This window comes from Rattus norvegicus, chromosome 9 (genome assembly GCF_036323735.1).
Source record: "Rattus norvegicus strain BN/NHsdMcwi chromosome 9, GRCr8, whole genome shotgun sequence".
Taxonomy (NCBI): Eukaryota; Metazoa; Chordata; class Mammalia; order Rodentia; family Muridae; genus Rattus; species Rattus norvegicus.
The window spans coordinates 112,456,587-112,480,632 of NC_086027.1; the positions used below are offsets into that span (position 1 = coordinate 112,456,587).

Sequence of the window (24,046 nt, forward strand, 5' to 3'; positions counted from 1 at the left end):
CAATTCTTCGGGCATGGCTCCCTACTCATGTGGTTGGCATTAAGACCAACCGTCACACTCTGTGCCTTCAAATACATTAGCATGAACTTGTGAAGAGACCTAGTAACTGTTCTCCACATCTTAGAGCTCCTCTCCAGCTTTCATGATGAGTATTTTTCTAGATTTCTCATTTGTACCTATTCTACAAATTGTCTACTTTGTTCCAAAGAACAATTTCTCAACTAATCAATTTTATTTTTTATTGAATAATCTATTACTCTATTTTTATATATTTTTTGTTTTTGCCAACAGCATAATTTTTCCCATAAATTTTACTTCATGCCCTATAATCGATCTAGAAGCAACTTCTGTGTGTGCTCACCAAAAGGGCACGAGACATGGAAGAAATCGTCCCAGACATGCAAAAAAGGAGAGAAGAAATGGACACCACAGTCAAAGGAAATATTGAACAAATCTGAGCACACCACATCTAGAAAATCTCAGACTCTGTGAAAGAACAAGTAATAGGAACAGAGGGGGGAGAAACTGAGGCCAAAGGCACAGAAATTACTTTCCACAAAATCATAGAAGAAAGTTTTCCGAAGCCTTTCATGGTACAAGAAGGATACAGAACACCAAATAGAACCAAAAGAGGAATGATCCATAACACATAAAGATCGAAATACTAAATACACACATAGGAATATTAATAATCAGCAAGGCAAAGAGACCAAGTAACAGACAAAGGGAGAGCCATTAGAAAGGCGCATGGCTTCTCAGTGAAGACTCTAGGAGCCTGAAGGGCCTTGGACAGGTGTTCTGCAAGCTCTGAGAAGCCGCAGAGGACAGCCAACCTCTCTGAGCGCTCCTTGTGGAAGAGAGTGTGTACATTCATCAAACCCTTCCCGGACGGAACCCTAGAGGCAGAAGTTCGTGCAATGTTCCTGAAACAGGATCACTTACCGAGCTAATACGCCATGTTCTTCTGAAAAGAGGGGAGAAGCTGTGGCTTGGCGACTTTAGTAGTGGTGTACCTACTACATGTCTGTCGGATTGTTTTGCTACATCGATGTACCAAAATCGATGTTTGGATTAGTCTCCGCTTGGGTTGTTTCACTTGGTTTTGGCCTGTGTTTGTCCAGTTTATTTAATTCTGATTATACTAAAACCTTCAACTTAGCCCTCACCGTGGAACAACAGTAGACGAGTATGGAACTCAAGGTGACGTCATCGAGGGATGACGAACCACTATGGCTCATTGGACGTGGAAGTTCTACTCTCTGCAGAGAACTGCTACACACGGTTCCTGCTGAGAGAGGACAAGTTTGAGGACTCACCTGGGCTATCGTTACTGCGTTTTGGATTCGTGGGTCTTCCTCATAATCCTTTATCTTTTGCAGTGTTTGCCATACCATGTTTCTAAATCCATCCTGTTCCTCGTCACCCTGAAGTTCCCATGACATCTTCACCAGGTTATACACTATGCCATAGTATCCGACCCAGATCACCTTCGCACCTGTGGGAATGGTGGTGGTGGTGGTGATGGTGGTGGTGGTGGTGGTGGTGATAATGATGGAGAAGGAGGAGGAGGAGGAGGAGGAGGAGGAGGAGGAGGAGGAGGAGGAGGAGGAGGAGGAGGAGGAGGAGGAGGAGGAGGAAGAAAATAACAATTTTTGAGAATATACTATCTTATGCATGAAAAAGTTAAATTTTACTCACATTCATAATTAATGCTATTAATCTAGAGAAACTGAAAATTAAAATGCTCTCCAACCTAAACACGACAAAATAGTTAGAAATTTAACTATATTAAGTTCTACTCTCAAGATTAAAATTAATGTCATTTATCCTTCAATTACTCTTTTTAACCTAGCTAGGCTATATTCTATGTGGTGATGCTTGGCATCGATAATTCTGATTTAGGTAGACACAGGAAAAATAAATCTGAATAATGAAATCATACGGTTCTCAGAAGAGAGACAAACTAAATTTAGTTATAACATAGTATGGAAAAGAACTGGGCCTATGGGAAAACTTCAAGTTTTCTAAAGAAAAAGAAGAATACACTTTTACAAAAAGAGATAGAATGTATTAAAACCCCAAAACTTCAATAAGAATAATTATTACTTTAAAAATCCAGACATAACAGTTCATGCCTTTGATCCCAGCACCTAGGAGGCAAAAGCAGACAGATCTCTGTGAGTTTGAAGCCAGCCTGGTCTACATAGTGAGACCCTGCCTTGAACAAAACAAACAAAAGGATAATAATTATTTTAATTGGCATAAACTGGCGGGCCAACTATGTCTGGATTCTAGTCTGTGCTATACTTCTATTATAGGCCTTATACTTATGTTTATTTAGCGTGTGTGTGTGTGTGTGTGTGTGTGTGTGTGTGTGTGTGCGCGAGTGTGTGTGTGTGTGTTTAACACATGAAAGGAAACACAGGAAACAATGTTCCCTCAAATGTTCCCTATAGTAACACAGCCGATGAGCAGTAAGGAGGTAATGCCCTATGTGATCTACGCCATGCAACACATGCCCCACTCTATGTGATCTACGCCATGCAACACATGCCCCGACTCAGACAGTTCACACACTCATTCACAGGGAAAGGCCACAAGGTAAGAAAAGCAAGGGAAAGGCTAGAAGAGAGAAAGAGAAAATGTGCATACATTTCAGATATTGAAGAAAGGCATCCTCTGACCTCCTATCCTAAAGGTTGTTCACTCTATGTCACTGTCACTTAAAGGAAGGAAGAGAGGAAGGGAGGGAGGAAGGAAGGAAGGAAGGAAGGAAGGAAGGAAGGAAGGAAGGAAGGAAGGAAAGGGAAGGGAAGGGAAGGCAGGCAGCCAGACATCTAGTAAGATGCTCCTCCCTGTGTCAATCAAATTATGTACAATAATTTATGTAATAATTATGTGTAATACTCAAAGTTCTGTAACTGAAAATGGGCCCATTGACGAATAGTAATGTTTCTCACTACAAAAACAGAATATAATCAAAAGAATGCAAATTTAATTATGTTTTCTTTCTTGGAAATAGATAACCAGTGGCTTTTAGCCACTGGAAATAGACCAGTCTGGAGCTGGAATGACTTACAGAAAACAGTAGATCCTTGGAAAGATGATGTAATGGGACTGCCAGTGCAAGACTCTGGGTGAGGGCTGGTAGAGTAAGGGAGAGAGCTGGACAAGGCAAGACCTCACCCCACCTTGCAAGCAGGGTGATTTGGAGAAAGGGTAGAGACGAATGTTGGAGACTGGCCTCTCGTAGGAGGATACCAGAAAGAGTCAGCCATTAAATGCTATATCAGATCTCCTACTCACCTTTATAGTCAGGCTTACTGCAGGCTAGGTAGCCATTCCTAACCCATGCTATGTCATTTGTCTGTATAAATCCCAAATTAGAGAGCCAGACAACCATGACTCTGTCATTTTAATATATCATTTTAGAATACATCTGTCATCACTCATCCACTTTCATCAATTGCAAAGACGTTACACAGAGAAAGTGAGGCCGAAGACTGGAGTTCTTGGGTGAATGCTGAATTCTGTCTTCTAACATTAATGTAAATTACCCCTTTCACTTAACACTACGTCCATCCATCCAATAGTACACTACACTTTAGTGGCCTCCAAGCCATTGTTCTGTTCATATCCTATTAAGAAACTCTCTGAATCTTCATAGTTAGTTTCCTGGCTAGCGCTTACAAAATTATATGTAAATCATATTGGAAGGGTGCATGTTACCCATAGTTCTAGGAAGACAGGTGTTATTTGATCCACTCTGACATACCAATCCCTCAGCCCCATGACTATAACACAGAAGACGTAGGGTAAAAACAATCTCCATTTATCTAGGATTAGTATGCTGCCTAACAGTGCTTTTAAGGACAAAACTGGAGTTGTGCTAAAGGAAATTGGAGTAGCTGAACTGATAATAGGACTCCTGCAGAGGTGCGGTTCTGAGGAGAGAGAGGATGTCACACTGGGCTGAAGAAACGAGTTCCTAATAATATGGAGGCTGTAAAGTTAGCCAACAGAATATGGCAGCAGACGCAAAGGTTGACGTCTCTGCAGAGGAGCGGCGCTCTGTCTGTTCCATGCTGTGTCCTAGCCATTCAGTGGTGAACTGGGTGATGAGAACTGTATGATAATAGGTCCTCATTGTGACAGGCAGGAGGGGACTGGAGAGGACGAACAAACGCCAGCTGGCAGAGAGAACAACTGATGAAACCGCTGTGGTGAGCAAAGGTCAAAGGAGAAGCTTGTTCTTAAAGTTAGGAAACAGAAACAACCGTGCGATCGCTTGCGAAAATGAGATGGTTGTTCAGAGGGGTCGGTTTGGAAGTAGAGGTGAAGAACGCCTGGAAAATGGGGAAGGATTGGGATGATCTGACTTCCAGCAACACGAAACTTTTCCATAGAACATGGCTGCAGAGATGCACCAAGGAAAACATGAGTGATGCTGCTTTACAGAGTCACAGGAAGAGAAACACTAGGATCCACACAGGCAAAGGGCTATCGAGGGTTTCTACTATTACTGTATTTTAAATGTGTTTATTTTGTGTAACAGGGGTGTGTGAGTGAGTGAGTGTGTGTGTGTGTGTGTCTGTAAGTGTGTGTATATAAGTGTGTGTGTGTCTGTGTATATGTGTCTCTGTGTGTGTGTCTATGTGTGTGTGTCTGTGTCTGTGAGTGTGTGTGTCTGTGTGTGTTCATGTGCCTCTGTGTGTGTCTGTCTGCCTATCTGTCTATGTCTCTGTGTGTGCCTCTGTGTGTGTATATGTGTGTGTGTCTGTGTCTCTGTGTGTCTGTGTGTCTGTGTGTGTATGTGTATATGTCTGTTTTTGTGTGTATATGTATCTGTGTATGTCTATGTGCATGTCTGTGAGGATATGTGTGTCTATGAGTGTGTGTGTATATCTGTCTGTGTATCTGTGTGTGTCTGTGTGTGTGTGTCTGTGTGTGTGTCTGTGTGTGCATGTGTCTGTGTGTGTATATATATGTGAGTGTGTGTGTATGTCTGTGGTGTATCTGTGAGTGTGTGTGTATGTGTATGTCTGTGTGTGTCCATGTGTGTGTCTGTGTCTTGTGGGTGTGTGTATGTGTGTGTGTGTATGTGTGTGTATGTCTGTGTGTATGTCTGTGTGTATGTCTGTGTGTATGTCTGTGTGTATGTCTGTGTTGGCATCTGATTACCATGGTGATAGGTGGGAGTCAGAGGACAACTTGAGGAAATCCATTTTCTCCTTCTACCATGTGGGTCACAGGGATTAACCTCAGATCATCAGGCCTGGTGGCAATTCCTGCACTGATTAAGGCATCTCATTTGCCCCAATTTTGAATTTTTAAGTTATTTTTCAAACTGAGTCTTAGGTGAGAAAAGTTTTAATAGGATTTACTTCTGATGCTTTATGTATGTGTGTGTTCTCTCTCTCTCTCTCTCTCTCTCTCTCTCTCTGTGTGTGTGTGTGTGTGTGTGTGTGTGTGTGTGTGTGTGTGTGTGTGTGTGTACAAATACCTTTGAAGAACAGAAAAGAGTTCCAGACCACTATGAGCTGACCATGCTGTCCCTTGTGAGCCGCCCGATGGAGGCGACAGGTTCTCAACTCCAGTCTCATGACAGAGCTCATGGTTGAGCCAGCTCCCCAGCCCTGAAAAGGGCTTTGATAAAACAAGTATCATTTGTTACAGATTTTAACTGGTTTTTAATTGTTATATTGTCTTCTGGGTTTTCTGCTCTCTTCTTTTGAAACAGAGTCTCATGTAACCCAGACTGACCTTGAATACATCTCATAATCAAGGCTGGCCTTGAACACGTGACTAGACCATCTGCTCTCTTCTGTTGGGATGGCAGGTATGTACCACTATTTACTGATAGAATCCCAATCTATACATTTCTTTCTGTGATTCATCGCCCATTGCTGTGTCTAAACTCTGGGCTAAGGTCTCACCAAGTCGCTCAGCCTAAGCTAGGACTGTTTTTATTAAGGAGGAAAATTATTTAAATCACAGTTAAAGTTGCTCACATCTGTGGTCAGTCGTCCCCTGTCTTTCAGTCTACAGAAGCAGTTCCCGCTCTCCTATACTGAGACCCTTTAGTACAGAGCCTCCTGTTGTGCTGACCCCCATCCATGGAAGTACTCCATAACCATTTCCATATCTTAATTGTGCCACTGTTATGAATCATAATGTAAATCTCTGATATGCAGGATATCTGATCTATGACCACCACAGGTTGAGAACCACTGATCTACAGAGGCGGAATTTCATCACAAGGAATATCTCCTGGAGCAAAGCTGCTAAGCACACCGCAGCCAGGAGACAGCAAGGCAAAGAGAAGATTCAGGAAGGTTCTGACAGCCCGTGGAAGGGAGCTCTAGACCGCCAGGCTCCTTCCAGCTTCCAGAAGGACTCAGCATCTCCCAGTACTGCGAGGCTGAGGACTGAGCCGTCACCACGTGGGCTTCGGGGTACGCCACCGTCACGTATACCACAAACTCTGTTTTAAAAATGGTATTTGTTGTCTTTCAGACACCAAATACAATGTCACTGGGCTACAGAAGGGCATTTCCACACAAGTGTCTAATATTCCTTGAGCATTTTCCCAGCCATGCTGTCTCCCTGACCCTTTAGCTTCTCTCCCTTTGTTCTCCTGTACTTTCATGAATCTATATAAAACCTAGGAGCGGCAAACAAAAGGTCACACGTAAATGTGACTCTCCCGCAGTTACTTAATATAAATGTCTACAGTTGCACCCATGGTTTCTACATGTCATGCTTTCTTGTCTGTTCCCTGCCAATGAACATCTAGGCTGGTTTTCTGAGCCACTGTGGGCAGTGCTGCGGTGAACACGGATGAACCACCGCGCTAACACACGTCCACTTGGAGTTCTTCAGGTAAATCCCCAAGAATGGTTTCACTGGGGTCGTAGGCTACGTCTATTTTTAGTTTGGGGACGGGGACCTTCATGTTGATCTTTGTGACTGCACCCGTTGTTTTCCCAATGGCTACCTTTCTGACTGGGTGAGAGACCTCAGGTAGAGCTTGACTTCGTATCCTCCCTGATGGCTGAGCAGTGTTTTTCTTCATTTGTGCTTACTTTTTAATGACCATTATTATTATTGATTGGCTTGTTTGATTTCTTATGGGGGGTTTTAGAGTGACACGCGCTTGCTCCGTTGTTCCGTTTGCTCTGCCTGCAGTACCTTTCCCCATCTTCTCACCCTTAGTGTGGATGTCTTTAGATAAGGCGCACTCCTTGGAGGCATCGAAGAGATAGACTCTGCTTTTCATTGTCCTCGATCCAACCTGCTGGTCTGTGTCTTTTTGTTGAGGAGCTAAGGTCACTGATGGAGGTGTGTGGTAACTGTTGTCATCTTGTTCATTCTTCAGTGTTTGCTTTTCTCCTGGTTTTCACTTGGTAGTTGTCTTTTAAAGTGGCTTATACTTTCCTATCACCTCCAAAATGGATTGATCTTTCTCTTTAGTCCAAAGCATTCTTTCGGTGTCTTCTGTAAAACTGACTTAGTGCCCATGGATCCCTTGTTTGTTTTCTTTTAGTTAACCTTTAAGCACGACAGCTTTGCCAGATAGAGTGGATTGGATTGGTATGTGTTGTCTTTTAGACACCGAAATGCAATGTTCTAAGGCCTGCTGCCTTTTAAAGTTCCTGCTAACACACCTGCTTTTACTCTGATAGGCTTGCCTTGTCTGTGACCCAGTGTTTCTCTAGCATCTGGCATATGCGTCCTGGGGTGTATATTTAGTGCTTTAATTATAATAGACCACAGGCAGACTCTTTCTTCGTCTTGTCTGTTAGGGATTCTAAATGCCAATTTTACCTGGGTAAACTTGAATGGGCTTCAGAAATTTCTCTTATGCCTTTTTAAAAGAATGTTTTCCACGTATTTTTTCATGAAATTCTTCTTCTGTTCATGTGTCCATGATTCATAGACTTGGTTTTATTACAGTGTCCTACAGATCTCACACGCCCTGTGTATACTTTCTTACTGAGCTAACTGTGTCATTACCTGAATATTCTTTTTTCTTATTCACTTGACACCTGGCTCACTGTCCCTCCTCCCAGTCACCCCCTCCCACAATCCTCCCCTTTGGGAGAGTGGAGATCCCCCAACCCTAGCACATCAATGGGTCTAGGTGCATCCTTTCCCACTGAGGCCAGACAAGGCAGTCCAGCTAGAACATATCCCACAGACAGGCAACAGCTTTTGGGGTGGCCCCCTGGCTCTAGTTGTTTGGTACCCAAGGAAGACCAACCTGCACATCCGCTACAAGGGGAGGTTCAGCCTTGTCATGAGAAGGGAGGCCTAGTTTCAGCTCATATATGTGCTTTGGTTGGTGATTCAGTCTGAGAGCCCCCAGGGGTCCAGGTTGGTCTTCCTGTGGAGTTCCTATCTCAGAGCCAAATCCTTCCCGCTACTCTTCCATAAGCGTCCCCAAGCTCCACCCACTGTTTGGTTGTAGGTATCTGCATCCATCTGAGTCAGCTTCTAGATGGAGCCCTCAGAGGACAGCCATGCTAGACTCCTCTATGCAAACATAACAGAATCATTAATAGCATCAGGACGAGCACCAGCACTCGTTCATGGGATGGGTCTCTAGTTGGGCAGTCATTGGTTGGCCGTTCCCTCAGTCTCTGCTCCATCCTGTCCCTGCATTTCTTTTAGACAGGATAAAGTTTGGCTTGAATGTTTTGTGGGTGGGTTGGTGTCCCTATAGCTCCATTGGGGTCCCTGCCTAGCTACAGGACATAGTCTCTTCAGGTTCCACATCCCCACTGCTGTAACTCACAGATACAGTTACCCATACTGATTCCTGAATGGTCCCCCATCCAAGGTCTCTGTCACATCCTCAAGATGCCCAACTCTCCACCCTCTGTCAGTTGCAGATTCCCATTCATTCTCACGGCCATCTGGCCATCTCTCCTGTCTCTCCCCACACCTGATCCTGAACCCACCCATTCCCCTCCTCACCCCCTCTCCCACCCAGTTCCCTCCCTCCATCCGCCTCCCGTAACTATTTAATTCCCTCTTCTGGGTGAGATTCAAGCATCCTCTCTTCTTGTTTAGCTTCATTGGGTCTGTGGAATGTAGCATGGGTATCCTGTATTCTATGGCTAATATCCACGTGGTTGCCTCACTCGGGATGATATTCTCAAGATCCATCCATTTGCCTGCAAATTTCATAATGTCTTTGTTTTTTAATAGCTGGGTGGTATTCCATTGTATAGATGTGACACATTTTCTTTAGCCATTCTTCAGTTGAGAAACACCTATGTTGTTTCCAGCTTCTGGCTATTACAAATGAAGCTGCTATGAACATAGTGGAGCAGGTGTCTTTTGGGATGGTAGAGCATCTTTTGGGTATATGCCCAGGAGTGGTATAGCTGGGTCTTGAGGTGAAACTATTCTCGGGTTTTTGGGAATCCACCAAATTGATTTCCAAAGTGATTGTACCAGCCTGCAATCCCACCAACAATGGAGGAGTGTTCCTCTTTCTCCACATCCTCGACAGCATCTGCTGTCACCTGAGTTTTTGATCTTAGCCATTCTGATTGGTGTGAGGTAGAATCTCAGGGTTGTTTTGATTTGCGTTTCCTTGATGACTAAGGACTTTGAACACTTTTTTAAGTGCTTCTCAGACATTCGAGACTCCTCTGTTGAGAATTCTCTATTTAGCTCTGTACCCATTGTTTAAATTGGGTTATTTGGGTTGTTGGTGTCAAACTTGTTGAGTTCTTTATAAATTTTAAATATCGGCCCTGTCAGATGAAGGGTTAATGGAGATATTTTTCCCAGACTGCAGGCTATTTTGTCCCGTTGACAGTGTCCTTTCCCTCATAGAAGTTTTTCAGTTTCGTGAGGTCCCATTGGTCAGTTGTTGGTCTTAGAGCCTGACCCACTGGTGTTCTCTTCAGGAAGTTGTCTCCTGTTCCAATGAGTTCAAGGCTATGCCCACTTTCTCTTCTATTAGATTTACTATATGTGTGGTTTTGTGTTAAGGTGTTTTCATTATGCTGGCTCTTTTGTTTTTCCACATGAAGTTGAGAATTGCTCTGTCTAGGTCTATTTAAAAATTGTGTTGGAATTTGATGAGAATTGCATTGAATCTGTAAACTGATTTGGGTAAGATGACCATTTTCACTATATTAATCCTACAAATCCATGAGCTTGGGAGATCTTTCCATCTTTTGAGATCTTTCCCCAATATCTTTCTTCAATGACTTGAAGTTCTTGTCATATAAGTCTTTCACTTGCTCAGTTAAAGTTCTATCAAGATAATATATATTATATATATTACTCATGACTATTGTAGAGGGTGTTATTTTCTTTCTTGGACCATTTATCATTTGTATAAAGGGAGGCTACTGGTTTCTTTGTGTTAATTTTTTATTCATCCACTTTGCTTAAAGGTGTTTATCAGCTGTCGGAGTTCTTGAGTAGAATTTTGGAGAATGCTTATGTATAAAATCATATCATATCATAATCATAGTCTAGGTGGGCATCTGTGGTCTTTTGTAAAAGTTTCAAAATATGCATTCAGGCCCTTCTAGCTTTTAAGAGTCTCTGTTGGAAAGTCAGGGGTCATTCTGGTAGGTCTGCCTTTGTATGTTATCTGACCTTTTTCCCTTGCCACTTTTAATATTCTCTTTGTTCTGTAGACTTAGTGTTTTGATTGTTATGTGATGGAAGGATTTTCATTTCTGGTCCGTCTTATTGATGTTCTATAAGCTTCTTGTATGTTTATAGGCATCGCCTTTCTTAGATTAGGAAAGTTTTCTTCTATGATTTTGTTGAGAATAATTTCTGGGCCTTTCTTCACCATCTTCTATTCCTATTATTCTTAGATGAGGTCTTTTCATGGTATCCCAGGTTTCCTGGATGTTTTGTGTCGGGAATTTTTTTTAGAACTAACACTTTCTTTGACTGATGTATCAATTTCTTCTATTCTATCTTCTATGCCTGAGATTCTCTCTTCCATCTCCTGCATTCTGGTGGTGATGCTTGCATCTGTAGTTCCTGTTCCCTTCCCCAGGTTTTCCACCTCCAGGATTCCCTCAGTTATGTTTTCTTTATTGCTTCTATTTCCATTTTCAGGTCTTGAACAGTTCCATTTATTTCCTTCATCTGTTTAACTGCATTTTCTTGTATATCTTTAAGGGATTTGTTTCCTCTTTAAAGACGTCTGCCTGTTTGATTGTATTTTCTTGTATTTCTTAACAGCTTTACTTTTTTCCTCTTTAAAGGCCTCTATTATCTTTATAAGATGGAATTTAAGGTCACTTTCTTGGGCTTCAGCTGTGTTAGGATATCCAGGGCCTGCTGTAATAGAGTAACTGTGCTCTGAAGGGGTCAAACTGTCCTGGCTTTTCTTGATTGTGTTCTTTTGAGGGCTTTTGGCTTTGATCCCTGGATATTCCTGTTGTAGCAGGTATTAGGGGCGTTAACCCTGATGGCCCAGAAGCAGGGAAGGAGTGTGGGGGAAGGGAAGCTCACCTGTTTGTTTCAGGCTCCAGCAAGCCTAATGAAGGTGGGCAGAGAGGTAGCAGAAAAGAACAGAAAGATGAATGTTCTAATCATCCGTCTTTGAGCCCTGTATTCTGTCTCCCCTGGATCCATTTTGCTGCAGAAACTTTCTGCAGAGCTTTTATTCGACATTTGGCACTTTTTTATTTCCAGTCGTTCATATTGATTTTTTTGTTGTTGTTATTTCTCTGTCATTGTTGAATCTCACTTTCATATCCATTTTTTCATTTCATTCTGTTTATGTTCTCTTGGAATGCATTCAGTGGTGTATTTGTGGCTTCTTAGATTTATCCAAGCAAACTTAACATTGTTGTTTTACATTCTTGCCTAGAAAGTCGACTAATTTTCTCTCATTAGAGGGCGCTTCTGTGAGTTCCAAGGAGTCAGGTTGCTTTGGTTTTTCTTGTCCCTTGCATTTGTCCAGTGGTACTTTTACCTGTGAGTTAGACTGCTGGTTGGTTATTTCTTTTGACCGCCCTCATTCACCCAGTGGAAGTACTTGCAGTCTTCGAAAAGTTTCAGAGGTGCTTGGTTATAATAGAACTTGGTTTCCATTTTTGTTTGCTGCACCGGAGATCTAATTCACTAGTTAGATCCTCAGCACCGGATCAATATTGAATGTTCCCAAGAGCATAATATAGTTTTATAAGGAAAACTATCAAAGGGTAGGGCACTGTGAAAATGCAGTGGCTATCAAGTAAAAAGTGATCACCCCTTAAACTCAGGTCATTTTAGGAAGTAGAGGGAGGCGTGTAGAACTGTGAACGCAGAGCTGTTCATTACTGTGTGGGAGTGGAGGGGAAAACAGACTACGACTAGTGATTAGAGCTGGAGTGGTTGAGAAGCATAGAAAAGAAAAACTAAATAGAAGTGGGGAGCAGATGGATCTGCCAATAAGGCTAAGGGTTCACAACCTAAGAAAATGGGAGACACAGGGACGAGGGTTAGAGAAGATGTGTCTGTGACTAATGGTACAGAGAGGAGGTGAGGAAAAATTACAGTTTGATGACCTAAAACAATAACAGATTTCAGAAGTCTGACGCATGGAGGATCCCAAACTAGGCCATGCTATGTTCCTTGGAAAGACCAATAATAATAATAATAATAATAATAATAATAATAATAATAATAATAATAACTAGATAGATATAAAGAAATGACTAGAAGAGAAAGAGAGAGTAAAAATGACCGGTGTCCTGATAACTTGACATTGGGCATTATATAAAAGAGGAGGGCAGAGAGACCAATGTGGTAGAGTCTGAATGTGATCTCTTGCCTGCTTAGCATCCAGATTCCCAGCCTTCCTTCCTGAACTTCCCGATGCTAGTCACACCTGTGGGAGTTCAGATCACAGATGATGATGACCAGGCCCATCGGTGAGAGGTTCTTTGCAGGGTGGGTTGGGAACAGTGACTCCTCCCTGAGACATCCTTCCCAATGTCTGTCATGTGATTAGAGACTGTGGGTCAATTCTCTTGCAGACTCCAGTTCTAGCTAGGCTTCCCTCTCACTAGATACTGCATGGTTCTGCTGCTTCTCTGTAATCTAGAAGTGTCCTGTTGGTCTGTCTTTGCTCTGGGCTCCCCTGGTTGTAATCCCCAGAGGGTCTAGTTGTCTTCTGAGAAAAGTCGTTTGCTAAATGATTTCTCATCATTGCTTTAGTGGCAAGCACAGAAGAGAGGCTCTTCCTGGTGCCTCGGCCCTCTACCAGTGCAGTGGACAACTTCTGTCTCCTTCTTTCCCTTTCTCTGGTGTTTAAAATCTCTGTTAATGAGCATGTAGGGCACATTTCCTCAAGTTCTTGGTCATGATTCCTGCCCTCTGGTGTTGCATTTCTGCTTCCCTGGGAGGGAAGAGCTCCTGGATGCACTGATCCCTCAGGGGTGGTGTGGTGGTTTGAATACACTTGGCCCAGGGAGTGGCACTACTAAGAGGTGTGGCCTTGTTGGCGGAAGTGTGACATTGTGGGGTGGGCTTTGAAACCTTCCGTCTAGCTGCTTGAAGTCTAGTCTGCTCCTGGCTTCCTTTGGATAAAGATGTAGAACTCTCAGCTCCTCCATGGCTATGCCTAGCTGGACACTGTTCTGCTTCCTGCTGTGATGATAGACTGAAACTCAGAACTTTTAAACCAGCCCCAGTTAAATGTTGTCCTTTATAAGAGTTGCTCTGATCATGGTGTCTGTTCACAACAAAGGAAACCCTATCTAAGACAGATGGATTTTCCCCTGTTCTGATTTATATTTTCCATTTTATTTTGCTATTTAAACCATTGGTGTTTAGCCACCAGGCTTCTCTTCAGAAGCTGCTATCCAGTGTCCCCAGTTTATTATCTGGAGATACTATGAGCTCATATCTGCATGTGTCTCTTCAGCCTCTATTCTTCTGACCTCAATTTTTTGATCCTCCTGCTGTAGTCTCCCCAAGGGCTGACTTTATGTGTGACCGTGCTCACCTCCCAACTTCCTGACCTTAAAAAAGAATGATTAAAATACATACAGCCCATTTTCCCTCACACGTTTAAATTATTAATTGAAGAAAATTATTTTATAAGACTACAGTGGTTCGTGTCAAATTGAAAATGATTTGGTCTTATAGTCCTCGAGCTCAATGACAAATCCATAAAACATATTCTAACAAATGTCTGTGCTGTCAAACTCAAAATTCTTTTGAAATTTTCTTACTTTTTTTTTAACAAGTAAGCTGCTTGAACTGTGCTGGAGTACTGCCGATAAGTGGTATCAATGAGGAGAGTCCATTCATGTAGTGTTCTGACAGTTAATGACGGGAGGAACCCTGTAGCAACAGATGGCATGGGCTGGAACTGTCACGGAGAGCCTTCTCATCCACACGGCTACACCCTCCTGGGAAGCTTGCCTGTTATGCAACTCTTAGTCCAGGACCAAGCCAGTCTTCTGTTCTGCTCTCAGCAACTCTATGGTGGCTACCAAGTGTCACTTAAAATATACAGAGAGAGACCATGCCTACCCATGAAACTAAGCAGGCAGGGCCTCAGGGGATGGAAAGGAACAAAACTATACATTCCCAGAATTCACTAAGAATCTGTGTATTTGAAACCTAGGATTAGGAACTCTCTTTTACTATACTGTTTTGTTTTGGACTCCTTCTAATTACCACTCTGGATATACAGACTGCAAACAGTCTGCAAATGTGGAATACAAACGTCTGTGTTTGTCCGAGTGACTATTAGTGAGTTTCAGCCTCTGTGATTTTGACAAATGCAATCTACTTAGTGAAATCAGATGTGTGGCTGGAAGGTAGTGCAAACGTGTGATGTGGTTCAAAGTGCACCTTTATCAGATGCTGTGTGGAACAAAACTGATGAGGCCAGGGCCCGGAAGCTAACATGGGTAAGACTCGACAGCCAGCTGTGTGTGGGCAAACACAGAGCAGGCGCCATCTCCCAGCGCTGTTGTCTTCACCAATAGAAACTACCACATCAGTGCCTGTGGGATACACAGCTCAACTGGAAGAGGCAGATGTGGAGAAAGTAAACGGAGCAGCATCAGTCCTGGTGGCACAGTGAGAGCCACTGCTGATGACCAGAAGGGAAAGAAATGCCTCGATGGGATAACGGGCAGCCAAGTTTCAAAGGATAGAAAGTGTGAGATGTCCAGAAACCCCAGAACAGTCTTCCCAAAGGAAACAGGGAATGCAGAGGGTTTGGTCCAAAAGCAGCTTACATATTTAGAGAAATAGAAGACTTTTTCTAGTAAAATATATATATATAAAATAAAATAAAAAAGTGCCTTCTGAAAGGCCCTCCAGTGACCGGCCCAAGTTGGGATCCATCCCGTGGGCGGGAACCAAGCCCTGACACTATTACTGACGCCATGTTGTGCTTCCATGGCTGACCTCTGAGATGCAGAGAACTATGGCCAACCATTGGACTCAGGTCGGGGGCCCCTGTGGTAGAGTTAGGGGAAGAACTGAAGGACCTGAAGGGGATGGAAACCCCATAGGAAGACCAAGAGTGTCAACTAACCTGGAGCTCCCAGAGCAAAGAGCACGGGTAGTCCATGGCCCCTGGCACAACGTAGCAGAGGATTGCCTTGTCTGACCTCAGTGGGAGAGGGTGGACCTAATCTGTAGAAACTTGACGCCCCAGGGAAAGGGAGGTGCTGGGGGTGGTGAGGTGGGAGGATAAGAGGGAGTAAGGGAATGGGGTGGGGGAGGACCTTCTCAGAGGCAAGGGAAGGAGGGATGGGGTGAAGAACCCTGTGAGGGGTGCTGGGAAAGGGGGCAGCATTTGGAATGTAAATAAATAAAAGAATTTAATTTTTAAAATGCCTTCTTACTTGAGGGCCATTGAGATGGGTCATGGGTACTTCTTGCCAACCTAGAGTGAGGATTTTGAGTCCGGGAACTCATAAAATGGAAGGAGAGAACCAACTCCCCAAAGGTGTTCTCTAACCTCCATTTGTACCAGCATGACACTCATGCACACGCACGCACACACAAGAAAGATGATAGAGATACATATACATACATACATATACATACATACATACATACACACACACACATACATACATACATACATACATACATACATACCAAAGAAAGGGAAGGAAGGAAGAGAAGGGAAGGGAAGGGAAAGAGAAGGGAAGGGAAGGAAGGAAGGAAGGATGGATGGATGAAGGATTATTTAAGTGACTCTATTTACTTGGCATGGGTAATCTTGGTTGGAAATGTGATTCCTCACAGAGCCATATCAGATCAGTTCAACCTCTGGAAATGCCAGAGACTAGAGCGAGCCATTCGGCAAGCCATCTGTCTGAGATCCACAATAAAACTATGAATAATAAATCATGGGAAACCTCCCATAACAGAGTATACCCTTGGTTCCTTATCACTCACTGTTACTAGTGGGAAATGCCGTCCGTCCACACAGACCCACAACAGGAGGATGTGAGCTCTTGGCTTACTCTGCTTCCTGCACTGTTTTTCCCTTGGCTGGTTTTAATCTGTATCCTTTCACAGTTTTAAGTCATAATAAAGGAGAAGGGATTTTGTTAGTCGTGTGAGTCCTTTAACAAAATAAGACAAGCGCTTGTCTCGGGGATCCCCAAGATCACAGTGGGTGTCAAAAAAATTCTGGGACACCCCCCCAAACTTACAGCTGCTGTCAAGAGCTGAGGTGTTCCTGAGGTCTCCCAAGCTTCTGTGCAGATAACAAGAGAGACAGACAAGAGCATGAAAATGAGGGTTGCATTTTGGTTGTGTGATACAATGTTTGGAACATTACCAAATTATAAAAATGATGTTAGACATGCATATGTGCATGACGAATTTACATATAAGTAGTACGGAAAGTTATTTTGCATATGTAATCACAATTGGTTCCTGTTGCTCGTATTAAGCAGGTATGCAACAGAATAAACGGAGGAGAACCGCTCTTAGAAATATGCTCCCGTTTGTGCAGGGACGATTGGCGGCCAAAGACAGAGAGTTAGCAGGATGTTTTATTGGGATGTGATGGGTGACTGGAAGAGAAGCCAAGTAGGGTGCCAACATGTTAGTGAGAGCGGGTGGGACTTGCCTTATGTGAGTTTCATGATGTTTTCCAACTGTAAATTATGGAGATCTGTTCATTAAAAATAATTACTGCCTGGAGTCATAGCTGAAAGGGACAAAAGTGATTCGTTTTTTTGTCAGGACCAACTGTGATTCTTACAAATAGCCTTACAAAATGCTAGACTCCTGTTTCCTTGATTTCTTCTCAGTTTCACTTAGCTAATTTTGTACTACCATGAGATACAGATTATGTCAACAGAGGCAAGGTGATTTTCACAAGTGTTTATATCCCAAGGCTAAATGAGAATAAGAAGGAAACTTAAAGGCAACCTTGGAAAGTAAAGCAGTGTAATAAAAATGTTATGTTTACAGGTGTGCTGAGGAAACAACAACAAAAAGAGTCTGATGAGCTGGGAGACGGTTCAGTGGGTAATGTACTTGATGTCCAAACATGAAGATCTGATTTCAAGTCCCCCAAACCCACGTGAAGACCCTGCTATGGCGGCAGAGCCTGTAACACCAGCACTGACAGCAAAGACACGGATTCGCAGGCCAGACAGTCCAGGTTCAGTAAGAAACATTGACTCAAAACCTAAACAAGTAGTGGTGCCCACGAGTGTGTGTAACAATAGCCATGTAAAAAGGAGGTCATGAACTTGAGAGGAATTAAGGAAAGGAATTCAGGAGAGGCTAAAGGAGAACATGGAAGGGATTGGAGGGAGAGGAGGAATTAGGGGGATTCAAATACTACAGTGAAAGTTAATAAAGGCAGCATCACTCCTCAGACTTTTCTAAATGAAAAACTAGAGGAGGGAGCACTTTCAAACCTGCTTTATGAAACAAAATATGATGCCACAAAAGGAGATAAATTATGTATCAATATCCTGATTACCTTGGATGTAAACTCAACAAAGCATGCTAGTGTGGGAGACAGGTTTTGTTACAGTACCAAGTGTCCCAGACAAACAACTTAACCAGAGGAATCAGTTACTATGTTCTGGTTTATGGTTTCAACAATTCCGCCTGTGGTGGCGGGAGCCTGTGGCAGAGGAGACTTCCCTCCCATGGCTCCCAAGAAACAGAGCAGATAGGTGACTATGACCCAGGCAGTTTTCAAAGGCCCCCAGCACCACATTTTCTCCTGCTGAACCCACCTCCCAAACTGGTTCCACCACCTGGGGGGCACCTTCAACAGAGGAATGGATACAGAAAATGTGGTACATCTACACAATGGAGTACTAGTCAGCTATCAAAAACAAAGACTCCGTGACATTCATAAGCAAATGGACAGAGCTAGAAAATGTCATCCTGAGTGAGATAACCCAACCTCACAAGAACACACATGGTATGCACTTACTGATAAATGGGTATTAGCCCAAAAGCTCGAATTACCCAAGATACAATCCACGGACCACATGAAGTTCAAGAAGAAGGATAACCGAAGTGTGGATGCTTCAGTCCTTCTAAAAAGGGGGAACAAAAATATTCATAGGAGGAGATATGGGGACAAAGTTTGGAGCAAAGATTGAAGGAAAGGCCATTCAGAACCTGCCCCACCTGGGAATCCAGCATATATATATATATATATATACAGCCACCAAACCTAGACAACATTGCTGAAGCCAAGAAGTGCATGCTGATAGGAGCCTGATATAGCTGTCTCCTGAAAGGCTCTATCAGAGCCGGACAAATACAGAGGTGAATGCTAGCAGCAAACCATTGAACTGAGAATGGGGGTCCCCATTGGAGGAATTAGAGAAAGGTTTGAAGGAACTGAAGGTGCTTCCAACCCCATAAGAACAACAATACCAACCAACCAGAGCTCCCAGGGACTAAACCACTACCTAAAGAGTACACATGGACAGACCCATGGCTCCAGCTGCATATGTAGCAGAGGATGACTTTGTTGGACACCAGTGGGAGGAGAAGCCCTTGGTCCTTCTAAGGCTGGACCCCCCCCCCAGTGTAGGGGAATGTCAGGGCCGGGAGGCGGGAAGCGGGGGTGGTTGGGAGAGGGAACACCCTCATAGAAGAAGGGGGAAAGGGGTTTGGGATAGGAGGTTTGTAGATAGGAAACCGGGAAAGGGAATAACATTTGAAATGTAAATAAAAGGTATCCAGTAGAAAAAAGAAAAAATGTAATAATGCATTAAAAAAAAAGATCACACACTATGGGCAAAAAAAATCTATCCCTGGGAAAATAAACACAGTTCTGTAATTCATTTCGTATTGTGTACACATTAAAGCAATGAAGGACAGACTGCCATGTGGTAATAATAATTTAAATTGATGTCTGGCTGTTCTCAATTAAAAGCAGACAGGGCATTTTTAAAAATAAGAAAAATAACTAGGTCACTTTATACTTATTGAGAGGTAGTGTCCCTGGATCTCTGTCTATGACCATGAGGCAACAATCTTAAAGAGAGGAGTGAGAACACTGGAAACAAAGTCTCACTTGTTTAAGATATTGTTAAAGAAAATAATGGGAAAATACACCTGCAACCCACCTTATGCTAATGTTAATCTCCAAAGTACACAAGGAAGTTATAAACAACGGAAGGACTAGTAAGGCGGGCCAGAGGGATCCTCTGAAGGAGCCTGGTGACCTGAAACAACCCACGAGGTCATCCTCTGACCCTCACATTGACAACGTGACATGTGGACCCCATGTCGTGCACGCGCCCATTAATAAGGAATGAAAGTTAAAGGTAATTGCAGCCTAGTAACTAAGTGTATAGGAGGACTTGGAGGGAAGGAAGGGAGGGGGAAATAGATTGCCATTTCAAAAAACCAGAAAGAGAACTCTGTGAAGAGAGATGCTGAGATATTGGCCTTAGACGGCAGGTATCTGTTTTTGTTTTTGTTTTTTTTTTTTTTGGTTCTTCTTTTGGGAGCTGGGGACCGAACCCAGGGCCTTGCGCTTCCTAGGCAAGCGCTCTACCACTGAGCTAAATCCCCAACCCCTCTGGTTATATATTTTAAATGACATCAAGTTTTTCCTACTGGAGATATGTCCTTGGTGAGGAAGCAGTGAATCTCCATAGCCAAGTTGTCCTTCTCTCTCAACTGCCAAGATGGAAATCCCCAGGGTGGCCTAGTGGGGAAGAGATCAAGACTTTAAAACTTCCCAGTGAGCTCCAGGCATGGTGTGGCCATGGGTCAAGGCCCTACCTCAAAGGGGCAAACAGACAAAATCAGAGTATAAATCTCCCCAACTTTCTCAGCAAAGGAAACAGCGATCTCACCCCTCCCACTGAAAGTGTAGACAAAGGACTCGAAGAGTCAGTTCTTTAAAGGAGACACACCGACAGCTAAAGGAAGATGAGGGTAAAGAGACAAACGCGACCACGGCTGTGAAGAATTTGCAGTGCTTTTGTGGGTTTTTTGGGGGTTTTTTTTGTTTTTTTGGTTTTTTTTGGTTTTTTTGGGTTTTTTGTTTGTTTGTTTTGTTTTTTGTTTTTTTGGGGGGGTTGGGTTTTTTTTTGTTTTTTGTTTTTTGTTTTGTTTGTTTGTTTGTTTTTTGGAGCTGGGGACCAAACCCAGGGCCTTGCGCTTGCTAGGCAAGTACTCTACCGCTGAGCTAAATCCCCAACCCCACTTTTGTGGTTTTGCCAAGAAGGTGGTATGGTACAGCCATGGTGGAATACTGTGAGCGACTTCTTTGAAAACTTCAAGGCAAATTGCTGTGTGGCCCTGCTTTGGGAGGGTGGAGGGGATTTAGCCAAAGGAATTAAAGTTAAGGTCTGAAAGCCTATTAGTGTCATTCCTGTGCTCCTGAGGCCTGTTACCTATGCCAGCATGTATGAATCTTAATGACATGGCAGCAGGTGAACCAAGCCAGTGAGGGGAGAAATACTACAATTATACCTGTTAGGTAATAAAAATGGTGAAGATCAGATACTGGCTCTGGAGACATCAAAACTGGCCCGATGCACACATGGTTGTCATGACTCTGGCCGAGGATGGCATGCAAATTCCCGAAGTGCTCATGTATGTTATACATGCATTATAGACATATAGAGAAAACACATATATTTATGTATGTGCATATATATACATATATAAATATAATTTGGACAGGAAGTCTAAACTTTGTACATATATACATATGCATATATATAATTTATGTATAATGTGGACAGGGAGTCTAAGCCTCCTCTCTTCCCTTCACTGATGTACTGTTATGAAGTCAGGGTTAGAACCTATGCTAGCTCACTAAGTGCTTGAAATGCTGTATTTCTAGTTCTTTGCTTTTTTTATATTTTATTTATATTTCATCTATATGCTTATTTATTTCATACATGGTTACACAATTCACATATGCTTACATATTTCATATATATTTATATTTTCTCATGTGTGTACATATATATTATATATACAAGTGTTCTGTATATGAAAGAGAAGTGAGGGCGATTTGAAGGGAAGAGGAGGACGGGGGTTAGGAAAGAGGACAAAGTGAGGAGTGGAACGAGTGCTACGGAGCTAAGATGACATTTTTGGATGACCGTGTCCTAGGAATCACTTCATCTGTGAATGTTGAAAAAGGAGATGAACAGCAAGGACAAATAGTTACACTCCAAATGACAGAGCAGGGTGGCAGGGGCAATAGGCGATGGGTTTACAAACTCACAAGTCCTGAGATCTGTCTGAGAACAGAATCCCTAACTCATTCATTAACTTATAAAGAATACAATGTAGTAAAGGGTAGGTGTCCCATATGTAGTGATGTAGCATTATGTATGTGTGTTTGCATACATTTGTGTGTGTGTGTGTGTGTGCCTCTACACACATATATAACATAATATTAAATTTTTTTTAATCTAGAGAATACTTTATTAGTTTTTGTAATCAAACCCACGTATATAAGACCTTACATATTTCATACAGTGTGTTACCCCTGTACAAATGGAAAAAACTTAAGTTCAACATTTCTAGACCAATATGGCTGTTAATTTCTGTACAGTGCCAACTCAACACAGTAAACGGGGATACTTTTTTCGAAAGTTGACAGCACAGGTAAAGTTTCAAAAAATTCAAATTATATATCTGTATATATATATTTATATTTATATGAAAAGACCAATAATAGCAGTGTGTTATGCATCAACAGCAGCAACAGCTTTTCCAGGTTCTGCAGTCATCTGAACAAAACTGTAGAGACATCCAGCACACTCCATTAAAAAAAAAAAGTAAAAAAACAAAACCCGAGAAAACAGCACAGTTCTGATACTCTTGTGGTACCTGGCACCATTTTTTTTTTAAATTAGCTTCTCAATCATCATCTGGAAAGAAAACATTCTGAGCAACATCATTAAAAACAGCTCTGATAAAGCACGATCACTACTACATATCATAAAGCAGGTACAAGCTATTTTACATCCACAGAGGTATGATACAGTACTGTCCTACATCTATAATACTAGAGGATACAATTTAAAAGGCATTATTTGAGACTTGATTCTACTTTTCCAGCAGAGGGCCCAAAGGATGGTGTGACACAGCTTTGTAAAGAAACATACTCTAGACAGGATTTCCTTTCACTAGTGGCACAGTTCTAAGGATTCATTCTCTCCATGAATGTCAGCTAAAACCGTTATTAAAAAAATGAAATATCCCTAGAACAAAACCGTATAACCACCGGATTCACATGAAGATGACCTAGTGGAGACAAGCTGGACCTCACCTTACCAACAAGCTATCAAATCTGTTATGTTTAAACAGTGAGACCTCCAAGGAAGGAGATGCCAAGTAGTGCTTCAAAGCTTCGGACCACAATCAAACACAGCATCCTTTTCAACAGAAGCAGAAGCTCATCTGAATATGCTCATGGATGCTGACATCAACATTTAATCATCTCCTCACTCATCCAGGAAGAGGGGGAGATCAGTTACTACTGTACTTTATGTGTTCAACCAAATCACCATGTTACAAAAATAGCAAGCTGCCATAATAAAAAATAAGGCTCCTCTATCCAGCACCAGATAGCATCATTTTACTTTCAAGCCTAGAAATTGCACACTTGTATATAAACCAATCTAAGATGAGGATTGAGAGTTCATCTTGGTGGATTTTTCCTTTGATGAATATGAAGTGTCCTTCCTTATCTTTTTTGATGACTTTTAATTGAAAATTGATTTTATTTGATATTAGAATGGCTACTCCAGCTTGCTTCTTCTGACCATTTGCTTGGAAAGTTGTTTTCCAGCCTTTCACTCTGAGGTAGTGTCTGTCTTTGTCTCTGAGGTGTGTTTCCTGTAGGCAGCAGAATGCAGGGTCCTCGTTGCGTATCCAGTTTGTTAATCTATGTCTTTTTACTGGGGAGTTGAGGCCATTGATGTTGAGAGATATTAAGGAATAGTGATTATTGCTTCCTGTTATATTCATATTTGGATGTGAGGTTATGTTTGTGTGCTTTCATTCTCTTTGTTTTGTTGCCAAGACGATTAGTTTCTTGCTTCTTCTAGGGTATAGCTTGCCTCCTTATGTTGGGCTTTACCCTTTATTATCCTTTGTAGTACTGGATTTGTAGAAAGATATTGTGTAAATTTGGTTTTGTCATGGAATATCTTGGTTTCTCCATCTATGTTAATTGAGAGTTTTGCAGGATACAGTAACCTGGGCTGGCATTTGTGTTCTCTTAGGGTCTGTATGACATCTGCCCAGGATCTTCTGGCCTTCATAGTTTCTGGCGAAAAGTCTGGTGTGATTCTGATAGGTCTGCCTTTATATGTTACTTGACCTTTTTCCCTTACTGCTTTTAATATTCTTTATTTTGTGCGTTTGGTGTTTTGACAATTATGTGACGGGAGGTGTTTCTTTTCTGGTCCAATCTATTTGGAGTTCTGTAGGCTTCTTGTATGCCTATGGGTATCTCTTTTTTTAGGTTAGGGAAGTTTTCTTCTATGATTTTGTTGAAGATATTTACTGGTCCTTTGAGCTGGGAGTCTTCACTCTCTTCTATACCTATTATCCTTAG

General features: G+C 42.4%; 1 protein-coding gene and 1 long non-coding RNA gene across 3 annotated transcripts in view; one reads left to right on the plus strand and one right to left on the minus strand.

Annotated features, from left to right (window-relative positions):
• Tmem232 (transmembrane protein 232) overlaps positions 1 to 24,046 on the minus strand; it is a 228,059-nt gene that overhangs the window by 122,018 nt on the left and 81,995 nt on the right. Inside the window, exon 10 of the mRNA NM_001270390.2 lies at positions 1,317 to 1,495. Coding sequence (NP_001257319.1) covers positions 1,317 to 1,495 — 179 coding nt within the window. The remainder of the gene's footprint in view (positions 1 to 1,316; positions 1,496 to 24,046) is intronic.
• LOC102552718 (uncharacterized) lies at positions 3,927 to 24,002 on the plus strand. 2 transcript variants are annotated; one of them, XR_357275.5, is made up of 5 exons: positions 3,927 to 4,335; positions 5,741 to 5,839; positions 6,220 to 6,455; positions 6,797 to 6,882; positions 17,440 to 24,002. It is a non-coding gene; the product is annotated as an uncharacterized LOC102552718 (long non-coding RNA). The 2 variants fall into 2 exon arrangements; XR_005489378.2 differs by having other exon boundaries at positions 3,929 to 5,839.